At 36.1% G+C, this 11,371-nt stretch overlaps 1 protein-coding gene across 1 annotated transcript in view; it reads left to right on the plus strand.

The window, feature by feature from the left end:
* Nucleotides 1–89: 89 nt before the first annotated feature.
* The window catches only part of Smp_198870 (long-chain-fatty-acid--CoA ligase), a gene marked incomplete at both ends in the record, with an annotated part of 48,493 nt that continues 37,211 nt past the window's right edge, over nt 90–11,371 (plus strand). Inside the window, 7 exons of the mRNA XM_018790242.1 lie at nt 90–273; nt 904–1,013; nt 2,988–3,084; nt 6,641–6,708; nt 6,745–6,849; nt 8,351–8,450; nt 8,917–9,086. Coding sequence (XP_018646408.1) covers nt 90–273; nt 904–1,013; nt 2,988–3,084; nt 6,641–6,708; nt 6,745–6,849; nt 8,351–8,450; nt 8,917–9,086 — 834 coding nt within the window. The remainder of the gene's footprint in view (nt 274–903; nt 1,014–2,987; nt 3,085–6,640; nt 6,709–6,744; nt 6,850–8,350; nt 8,451–8,916; nt 9,087–11,371) is intronic.

The raw sequence follows: 11,371 nt of genomic DNA on the forward strand, positions 1-11,371 counted from the left end.
TCGCTACCGACTGAGCTAGTCCAGCGGTTTCCCAGGAGTCCTTTAAGAGGAAACTTGACTTATTCCTAAGGACTAAGGAAAACATTATTATGATTTACCAAATTCTTTTTTTTCCTCTATTATCGTTCATATACCTAGGTTCTTGCCTGGAGGTATTGGTGATCCACTGCTACCAGACACGGAAGCCCGTTAAGCGAAAGCTTCTTCTATTCCGTCCTCAACCATTTGAACCATTTGAACTAAGCCAATCAAGATTCAATTCACCTTTCGCCTGTTATTTAACTGCCATCAGCTTGCGATAAGTCTCGTCAGCCAGCAGTTGGTGCATACTGTGCAATGCCCGGTAGGTTTGGTTTGAAAGTTTGGCCACTTAACATGAAAACTGACGTGTCTTTCTTCACGTAAATGTATAAGATTTCAGGCAAGGCCGACAATATACTCTTCTAAGTGCTCCAAAGATTGTTCCATTTGAAATTCACAGAACTAGTTAGTTTGTAGTACTGAACACAGTTTTGCTAAGCTTCAGTTTTGTACATTGACGAAGTGTTATGATGTTTGCGTTCCATGACATATATATATATATATAAATTATAGAAGCAATGAAAGTATAGGGGTTAAAATTTCGTATAAACTTGGTCGAAAAGTAGATAATTTGACTATCGCTAAGGTGTCACTTTACAGACCTTACGACTGACAAGCGACATTTTGTCATGTCTCATTATTTTCCCTGCCTTAATGCCGCTCCCTTTTCCATTTCCCTTCCTTTCTCTACCCACCACTGTTCGCGATCTTTGCGTAGGTTTCTTGTTAGCCTGAGCTTAAGTTGACTCCGCTCTTCGTTATATTCACAGGCAGATGGGCGCTCCTAGTTATTTTCCGTTCTGTTTGTTTCTACTTTCAAAGATAAACGGTCAACCTATCCAAATGCCTATAGAAAATGTTTCCCAATAGATCATTCAAGATCGTTTATTAGTGTTCATTTAAATCAGCAGTCAATAATATCCGATCCCAAAGTGAGTTGTTAATCACTCAAATAACCATTTTATCCATCGTTTTCTAAAAGTGTAGTGTTTAATGGTCTCAAATATTCTATGCTAAATAATTATTCAGTGACGAATGTAAATAATACAGTACTGGTTCGAATTACCACATCTGATAACAACACAGTAAGAAGAGATTACCAAAAGGAAAAGCAAGAAATTGAAAATCTTACCTATCGACAATAGCGAAAAACTCAGATCGATGAGTGAACATATCGAAAAGAAGAATGTAATTAATTATTAAGATAAACGAAATAGTATTAAGCGTGGTGCTTAGAAACAAGATATGGATTGTTGTCTGACAGACTGATTTAAAACCTTGTCAAAACATGAATAATAGTTATTTCAGCAGTATCAACAACCTAACATGCAGTTTCTGTGGCAAGGTGACTGGCATTTAGGTACCTGAGCTTCTGAATCTACTCCCTTTATCATGGTATTTAACTCAACGTGATCAGAGTGTTTTCGATGAGATTTATTTTTAAAAGGTACTGTAAGCACCCTAGAGCAGGTAGTGTCATTAAATAAAGTGAACAACCCAGTCAACACATAGGTTGTTAATAGGAGCAAATGTGAGATATGGCTATGAAAAGCTAATGTATTCTCGTTAAACGATCTCTTAGCTATGCTTCAAGAGTATGATTTAATTAGTAATTTTAGTGTTTATTTATTCCACCAAAATAATCTGTAATAAAGGGGATTTTTAATTCAAAAGAGTCTGTCTTGGGGAGAAAAATAGGATCTCTTGTAAAATAGTGATTCGGATTTTTTTTTCTGAAAATAAAATATTCTCTAATTTTCTGTAGTACATATGAACAGATGATTGACTAATAAATTACAAATTTATCTTTTTGCTAGTTGGTTGTAACAGTCGTAATGCTAGATTAACTTATCAGATAACTGATAAGCCTTCTAAGTGAACGCTAGGTTCGGTTTCCTAAGCTCTCTGGTAACCCCCTGTCTAAATCTACACAGCAACTCGAACCCGAGAGAAAAGGTGCGAAATATGGAGAAGACGCTTTGCTCCAAAGGTTCGTTTATGTACAGAGGACCTAGGGTATTTATAGTATTTTGAATGGCTTTGGGCTTCTGGAAATTTCTGGAACTCTACTAAACATAGTAGCACTACAAATAATCATCCAATCAGAAACGAAACATGTGACTTGCCACTTTCTAGATGTTTCTGGCAAAACTTCTATTGAATACTAATTGGATAGGATGTTTCTCAGAGTTTACAGAATCTTGTTTGAATTTTTTCAAGACTTTCTTGATCTCCCCAACAAAAATTAGGTATTATTCGATGTGACGTTTATTGTTCTTTGTTATATTGTTGCATCATTCTTTTGTTTTGTGATGAATTCACAGTCTTCAAACAATTTTCATGCGATATCAGTTTTTATAACTATTCGATGACAAATATCTACAAATCGTAGGTCGCATAATGCAAAACCACGGAGTGTGTAATTCGGATGTGAAGTATAACCTTGGATAAAGATATAAAGTTTTATTGGAGCATAAACCTTGATCAACTCAGTGTAGGCTGATTATCATTCTTTTAGCCACATCATATGTGCTAAATACATTAGGAATGCTTAAATTTCTCAATTTGATATACTCTTATGTACGTACTGATACGTGGTTAGCCTCATACACCATCATTTGCAGTTTTGGTTTGGGAAGCCAAGAAGTTTCATTGGTCTTTACATTTAGTGGTGTTCATACCCAAGAACCTATTAGACGAGTTAATTTAACTTCAGTCAATTAATTTTTCATTTACAAATAACTGATTCGGCAAAGTTTTAATTTCCTCAATTTCTTCAAATCTTGTAAAAAATGTTTGGTACTTATTAGGTTGTGACCGAAGAATTTTCTTTATATTGCTATTTTATTAATTGATTTCAAGAATTATTTTTCGTATTTATTGACTGATTTGTTCCGTAACTTTAGACTGGTGCACGAAGATCTCCAATTGTTAAGAAGTTCACCGACGAATCTCGTGTACAAACAGTCAAAGACATTTTTGAATATGGCTTAAGTAATTCGAGTAAGTTCATTCATTCACGCTATTTGTTGATCGTTGTCTGTTCACGATAAACTTTGATTTGCGAAATAGATCTAGTTGAATAATCAACTACGAAGTAGAACCTTGTTATTTTTATTATGTTTGTTGCTCTTGTTTGTTTTAGCCAGGTGGTCTACATGTGAATTTTTCATTGTCTTTCGAGACGTCACTAGCACTTAATCCTAAAAGAAGTGACTTATTAAAATCGGTTCACAAACAGCCAACAGTTTATCGTAACTATTTTTCATGAGGGTATTGTGTTTTCCATCAGTCGATAGATCAGGTGAATTTCACCATACCCAATAATTCGTGAATGATTTGAAAACAAAGTCTTCTAAAATTCCCCTGTCCTTTTTGCTGCTGCTAGTTGAAATTTGATGGGTTTGTATGAGCGAATATGTCTTGAAAAATGATTATTGTTTAGACAAACTAAGATGAAGACCATATTTTTTAGTATTGTCTCATGGATTTTTTATGCATGGTATCAAAGGTCCCCTAACTCATGGTAGTGTATTCATTGTAATTTCCCACATTTTATTTGTTTGGTTCAATATATTTAGCGGTTGGAAAATAAAACATTTTTAGGGATTCTATACTAAGTTGTATCCCATGCCATTAGATAACGAAAACGAAACAAAATTAAAGCTTTAAACGTTTTCTGTTGTGTTGGGTGGTGAAAAAAATCTTTCCATATATAAAATAAATAAAATCGACAAGTTAAACCACAACTTGATTGTGACTTCGAATTATCTAGTATTTCTACTGTGCACGAGATATATAATTAATACATTTGTATGTTCAGAATACTCAACGACTTCAAGATGGATCTCGACAACAAGTTCCAAGCCTTACAAGATCTCAAGGAAATGGAAACTACTATGGAGGACAAATGGAAAAGGATCAAATAAGCATTAACTTCAACGTTTTAGGAGTCTCTGGGCCTCAAGAAGCATCATCGTAAAGAATGGATCTCTATCAAAACCCTGGACATGATTGAAGAAAGAAAGAATAGGAAGACAGCAATTATCAACAACCGAACAAGAACAGTGAAAGTCAAAGCACAAGCTAAATACACAGAATCAAACAAACAAGTGAAGAAAAGTATTTGAGCTGACAAGCAGGAATATGTGAAAGACCTAGCCAAGAACAACGGAAAAAGCTTCAAGAAGAAATGTGAGACAACTATATGATACAATGAAGAAACTAGCAGGGAAATGTAGTAAACCAGAGAGACCAGTCAAGGACAAAGAAAGCAAGACAATCACTGAGATTCAAGAGTAGAGGAAGAGTTGGGTGGAACATTTCGAGGAACTATTGAATAGGACAGCCCCACTGAACATCAAAGTAGTACACACAGACCTTCTTATAGATGTCACTTCACCAACGATCGAAGAAATCAGGATGGCCATCAGACTAATCAAGAAAAGAAAAGCAGCAGTACCTGAAAATGTAAAATCTGAAGCCAGACATGGAAGTAACTGCGAACATGCAACTCGTTGTATTCTGGAAGATTTGACAGGAAGAAAAAGTAACAACAAACTGGAAAGAAGGATACCTCGTCAAGATATCAAAGAAAGGAGGTGCGAGCAAATGTGAAAAGTTTAGAAGAATCGGTACTAGGAAAAGTTTTCAACAGAATGTTGCTGAACCGGACAAAAGATTCAATTGACGCCCAACTTCCAGATCAACAGGATGGGTTCCGTAAGTAATGATCGTGTTCAGATCAAATTGCGACACTACGGATCATCATTGAACGATCAATTGAATGGGACTCATCACTATACATCAAATTCCTTGATTATGAGAAAGCGTTCGACTCTGTGGATAGGAGAACACTATGGAACCTTCTTCGACACTATTGAGTTAGTAGCTGAGGAAATCGTCAAGATCATCCGCAATTCATACGACGGACTACACCGCAAAGTGGTGCATGGAGAACAGTTGACAGACGCATTCCAATTGAAGACCGGTGTCAAGCAAAATTGCTTACTCTCATCCTTTCTCTTCCTTCCGGTGGTCAACTAGATTATGAAGACCCATACATCTGAGGGGAAGCGCGGAATACAGTGCACAGCTTGCATACAACTAGACGATTTGAACTTTGAGGATGACCTGGCCGTTCTATCCCCTACACACGAACAAATGCAGGTGAAAGCAGTCAGTGTAGCAGAAGCCTCAGCAGCAGTATGCCTCAACATACACAAGGGAAAAAGCAGCGACTGGAAATACAACACGAGGAACACCAACCCAATCACACTTGATGACGAAACCCTGGGAGATGTGGAAACTTTCACGTACCCGAACACCATCATCGGTGAACAAGGAGGACCTGATGTAGACGTAAAGGCACGGATTGGCAAAGCAAAGCTAGCACATGCGGAACTCAAAACAGCTGTCAACCAATGTCAAAGTCAGAATCTTCAATACAAACATCAAGATAGTTCTTCTGTACGTAGCTGAAACTTGGAGAACTACTGCAACCATAATCTAAAAGGTACAAGTATTTATAAACAGTTGTCTACTCAAGATACTCAGTGTCCGTTGACGGGAAATCATCATCAGCAGCCTACTGTGGGAGAGAACAAACCAGTTTCCAGCCGAGGAGGAAATTAGGAAAAGACGTTGGGAGTGAATAGGACATACATTACGGAAATCATCAGATTTCATCACGAGGCAAGCTTGAACCTGGAATCCTGAAGTGAAACGAGAAAGTGAAAGACAGAAGAACAAACTGCTTGATAATTTGAAGAAGACATGAAAAGCATGAGTAGCAGCTGGAAAGGACTGCATAGTACAGAGTTTGCTAGAGAAATCTGGTAGGCGGTTTATGCTTCTCCACGTGGGGTAACAGGCGTATGTAAGTAGATTCTCAAAATCAAAGGAGTTGAATGTGTGGTGAGTTGAATGTGACCAGATGGCGTGAAATAAAAATGTGATACGTGTCAAAAATTTCTGACTAATAGGCATGATACACTCTTTGTCGTAGGGGAATCACGGCAATGGAATTGCCTAACACCGGTAGCGTTATGTTATAGGCATAAATAATTGTTTCATTCTAATATAGTTTCAGTGTAAGCTTCTAAAAAGTTTACTCACAAACTAAAATTTATTATTTCAATATATTTACAACGTCAGAAAGCTTATCTTTGAGCAGTGAAATCCTATAAGTTTTTACTATTGAAGTTTCTTACTATTTCTTATGCTATTTACTAAAAAGGCGGGGAAGAACATTATAGACTTTTCCTGTTACTGAACTATGAAATTCTGAATGTTGTTCTAGTGTGATTAAATAGTACTTTATTGCCTGAAATACTGTTTATTTTATGATCGCCACTCAAAATGAGGATGTTTTGTATTATCATGATTTAAAACTGTTAACTCACGTGGTTTACTGGGTCAGCAGTTAATTTGTAATTCGTGGTACGTTATCATTTATTAGGTTTACTGCACTTTTTGTGGTCGCAGTAAAAAGCTTCTTAGATTTCACTGACCGATTTATTTGTTTTTAATGCTCTATTTGAAACTCCTTCAAATACAGGGTCTAATCGGTGTCTGGGGAAACGACCGTCTTTCAATGATCCATACTCGTGGCTAACTTATAATGAAGTAAAATAGTCCCAACTAAAGTGTATATTTTTTCAGGTGGATGAGCGAATTAGAGCTATCGGGTCGGCGCTCTCAAAAGTTGTGGAATTTAAACATGACAGTGAAAATGTTATCGGGATTTATGCACCAAATTCACCAGAGGTAATTCTGAAAGTTATTCAATTTTGAAGTACATATTACTTCATGAATTAATTAATCAATTATTGAAGTGTTCTCAGCGTCTGTACCAAATGGGATTTTACCAATGAGATATAGTATGTAAATAGTGATCGTGGAGAGTGAGATATCCGAATGTTGAGACCTTACCTCTGTACCACAAGTCACAAATTTTATTCCTTTAGGTTACTTAAAGAACAAAAATGCCTAGTATACTTATCCTACGCATACGTTTCTTCATTGTTTTTCATTTCTTACTCTTCAATTTTGATCGTTGTGACAGTTGCTACTTACAAACAGTTAGATGGTAAATCATATTTAGGTTAAAGTACAGGAACCTGTCTCCTCCCACCTCTTTTTTAATCGACAATTTTCTAATTTTTGGTGTGGTATGGTTGGTCGTTTAACGCATGATGATTTCTGTGACAATATGTGGTTTTTGTTGAGTTCTTTATCCTTGATTAGTAAGGAAATTTGCGTTGCTCTATTCAATTACACAATTCATCGGTAATTAAAACCACTGTTTTGCTCAAATACATTCAAAAACAACTTGTGTTACTTCATAAATCTTATCCTATATTTCGTTAATTTCCCAGCCTTTAGGTCCTGTGTTTGCTGATAGATTAATCTTTTCTTTAACTTTTGTTAAATTATTCTCGACACCATTTTATGTACTGAAAACTAATAATAAATTTTTTATTTGGTATTAGGATTGCGAACATTGTATAGTCTGATTTAATTTAAAAGAACGTTTCATGCATCTATTCCTTATCTGTCATTTAGTCAATCTATAGTGGTTGCTTAGTTGAAGAACAGGTTATTTGGTTTTTCCATCTCGATGTGCTTTTACCAATTTGGTTACTCCTGTTAAGAGAGTTATATCAGTATTACGAGTTAGTATACATCCCCTTTCGTAATTAGGAAGAGGTCATACAGAGTCATTACTCAGCTCCGTTTTATCACATATGGTCGGTAGTGGTTATGTGGTAGATAAAACTAACTTATCCAGGGTAGTTTATCCAAATCTTCTCATCCTCATACATATGGCAAAAGCTATAGGAATTCGTACTCAAAACCATAGTCTTGGTATCCAAAATAAGTTTGTAATGCCTCTATCTTCTTGGTTCAAGAAAACTTCATAGATGATCTTACCAATTGTTTTTCATTTTTTCTTCTATCCACCTTCATCTCTTTTTGCTACTCGCATACTCTAATTGATTATTCATACACATCGCCGTTCAGTTTGATAATTAATTAAAGGTGTGAGACTTTAATGCTCAGGATCTAAACCTCCTGTTACCTTACTCGGTTCGCGCAGGCGTGTTATATCGTCACTTATCTACCTCATAAACAAATATGTTTTCTGAAGAAAACAACTGTTACCCAACAATCAATATATTTGCGTTATTCTATTTTATACTTATTCAATTATAATTATTGCTAGTTGCACAGCTCATTAAACCCAACTATTTCTTCTACTATTCAGTGGGTTATTATGCAGCATGCATGTGCAGCATATTCTTATACCATCGTACCTTTGTATCCAACTCTCGGCGATGAAGCTATGCAACATATTCTATCTCAAAGTGAGTTTGTTTTGGATATTATTACCTTAATTTTCACCTTTTCTTTAGTATAGTATATTTTACCAAATAATTTGTCTGTATGTGACTGTTTTATATTAAACGTGCCACATGATTAGTACGACAGTTAATAGAATTTCAGTGAAATTCGGTACGACTCAAACTCGATATTTATTCATTGCGTTTATGAAGGTATCTCTTTTAACTGGGTTCGATACAATTTTCGTGACTGTTTTCACTGTTGCTAGAAACATCTAGAAATACGAAACTGAATATATAGAAAATTATTTCAAGTAAATATATTAGTTTTAGGATGGTGTAATACATTGTCCTTAACAAAATGATACTCTTTCAAATCACCTTACGGTAACGGGTTTTCAATTGAAAATGTTGTAGTCATAGTTTCAAGCTAAGAAAGATATAAACAATCATAATTTTTTAATCACTCCTTATTCTACTTGAATTTCAGCGGAAATGAACTGCGTGCTGTGTGCTTCAGGACGTGAAGCTCTTCATTTGATGGACAAATTTGAATCTTCTCTTGAAATTTTAATCATAATTTCAAATGATTCTAAATTTGAAGAAGTTAAATCTCGTTATAGTTCGAAAGTTTCAATTTACTTGTTTGAAGAATTAATGGTAATTAGTGCATACATGCCAATACATTTTTTACTTATATGAAAGAAAAAAATTTTCCAGTTTAGTTAGTTACGAAATGGTGATATCTTCCATTGGACCATACATCTGTTATCATTTACCTGACTTTCTCAGTCAGTCAGCTACAACGTAGGACCAGGCACATATATGCATCGGTCCAAGTAGGAGCATAGACCTCCCACTTATAACCATTCTGTTGAAGGCACGTAAATTTGCAAACCTCTCACCATTCTCGTTCCTTTCACCCAGTCAGTCTATGTAGTTCCATGATATCTTTATACCGAGTGTTGTGCATTCCAGTTTCCGCGTTTAGGTCTCCAATCACGGTAGTCAGGTCCTTTCTTGGTCACTTCCCCACGATCGGCTGCAACCCCCCATAAAACTGATCATCTTCATTGCTATCATTGGTGGGTGCACAGCACTGGACGACATTCATTGTGATCCCTTCCTTCGTTTCGAGGGATACTTTGATGATACTGGACCCATGAAATTCCCATCCTACAAGTGCTTTTCCTGCCTCATTGGACAACTCCAGTGCAACTCATTGTGTGTGTTAAGCATTTTCTTCTTCGTGACCCAGAGTACAAGAGCATCTCACCCGAATCTAACCTTTTCTGTCCAGCTGGGGTCTAATGGGTTTCACTGATTCCGAACACTGCCAAGTTGTATCTCCTCATTTGTGTCGCCATTTAAGTGGTCCTCCCGGTCTCCCACATTTTCTGAACATACCATGTACCTATATTAGTCGTTTCTTTGGTTATTAGAAGAGCGTCGACCTTTTGATTTCAGAAGAATCTCGGCTTTCACTATTAGTCGTCATAGTTCTTCTAAGTGAAGATCCTTTATGTCGGAGAGCAGACTGCTCATGATTTATTCTGGTTAGCGATTATTTTAGCAAGATCTTTTTCCACGGGATACGGTTGTCTACCCCATGCCCAAACCTCCTCCGTTGCGGGCTTGGGACCGACAGTAACCCTAGAAGGTCTGTAGACGGCGTTGTGTATTTTGCCTGTTAATTATCTACTCTGTAAGTTTTTCGTCCAATTAAAGGAAATTAGAATTCTTTGTTGTAAGTATTTAATTATCCTTAATAGTTTTCGGATGTATACATGTAATTATAACCCTCATCGTGCTCTTGACACTCACCATGGCAGAGTGAAACTATATATCAGTCTTTACTGCGATCCTCGATATGAAATGTAATATTCATTAATCTTCTGTCTAAAGTAAAATGCTCGCTGCGAAGCCTGGAATTTCTCTATCTACTCTGTGGTAGTGAGTGAAAGTCTCGAGCGCCCACCTCTGAGAAGTCTTGTACTGAGATGAAATAACTTTTCATTAATTCGTGGCTTTCAATGGTTGTCATCCTTAAGTCGGTTTGTTATCTAAACAAATTTCATAGATCTATCATAAGGTATTGTTTATTGCGGCCGAGATCATTAACATAAGACACAATTATGTTTCGGTTCAAATGTTCACACTCCATATTAACACAGTGAGTGATAGACAAAAAAAGTCGGAGTGATGTTTCAGCCATCAACAAAATGGAAAACTTATGGGGAAGAAAAGCATCTGCCAAAACAGTTAGTTATGAGATAGTGATATATTCCATCGGGTTATGAAATTCTTACTTTCTGATATTCTGAGCTCCAAACTAATATAGACCAGCTTATAGTGCGCTTTTTATGGTTTAATTTTAAGTTTGATAAACTGTCACTCTAATAAGTACACTACTTATGCAAATTACGCGAATCAGTAAAAAAAAGTCGACCTAGGAAACTTATACCAGGAATGTTAATTATCTATTAGAACAACAAATACATACAAGCAAACAATATTGTCCTCATTTGGATTGTCATCAAGCTTTACTCTAATGTGCAGTAATATGTATATTCATATATGAATTTTGTGCTAACGAGGTATGGCAACTTGGACCGATGCATAAATGTGCCTGGTCCTACGTTGTAGCTGACTGACTGATACATGAATTTTATTAAACTAATATGAGAATTATATATAAGAACTCTCGTCTAAATTAGAGCGAATAATTTCACAGTATTTGAGCGCCGAGTTGATGTAAGACATTATATAGGAATAATATATATTTGTGGACATAGAGCGTTACGCTCAAAGAATTGATAAATAAGTGACGATGTTCTATTATTCGGATCTCGCAAGTGGATTTTCATGAAATGTGTCCACAAACCCATCGAAATTGTTTAACTCGCACTAATTAGAAACATAAAAGGAGTCATGGTCGCTCATGC

The sequence above is a fragment of the Schistosoma mansoni genome (genome assembly GCF_000237925.1).
Source record: "Schistosoma mansoni, WGS project CABG00000000 data, supercontig 0126, strain Puerto Rico, whole genome shotgun sequence".
NCBI lineage: Eukaryota > Metazoa > Platyhelminthes > Trematoda > Strigeidida > Schistosomatidae > Schistosoma > Schistosoma mansoni.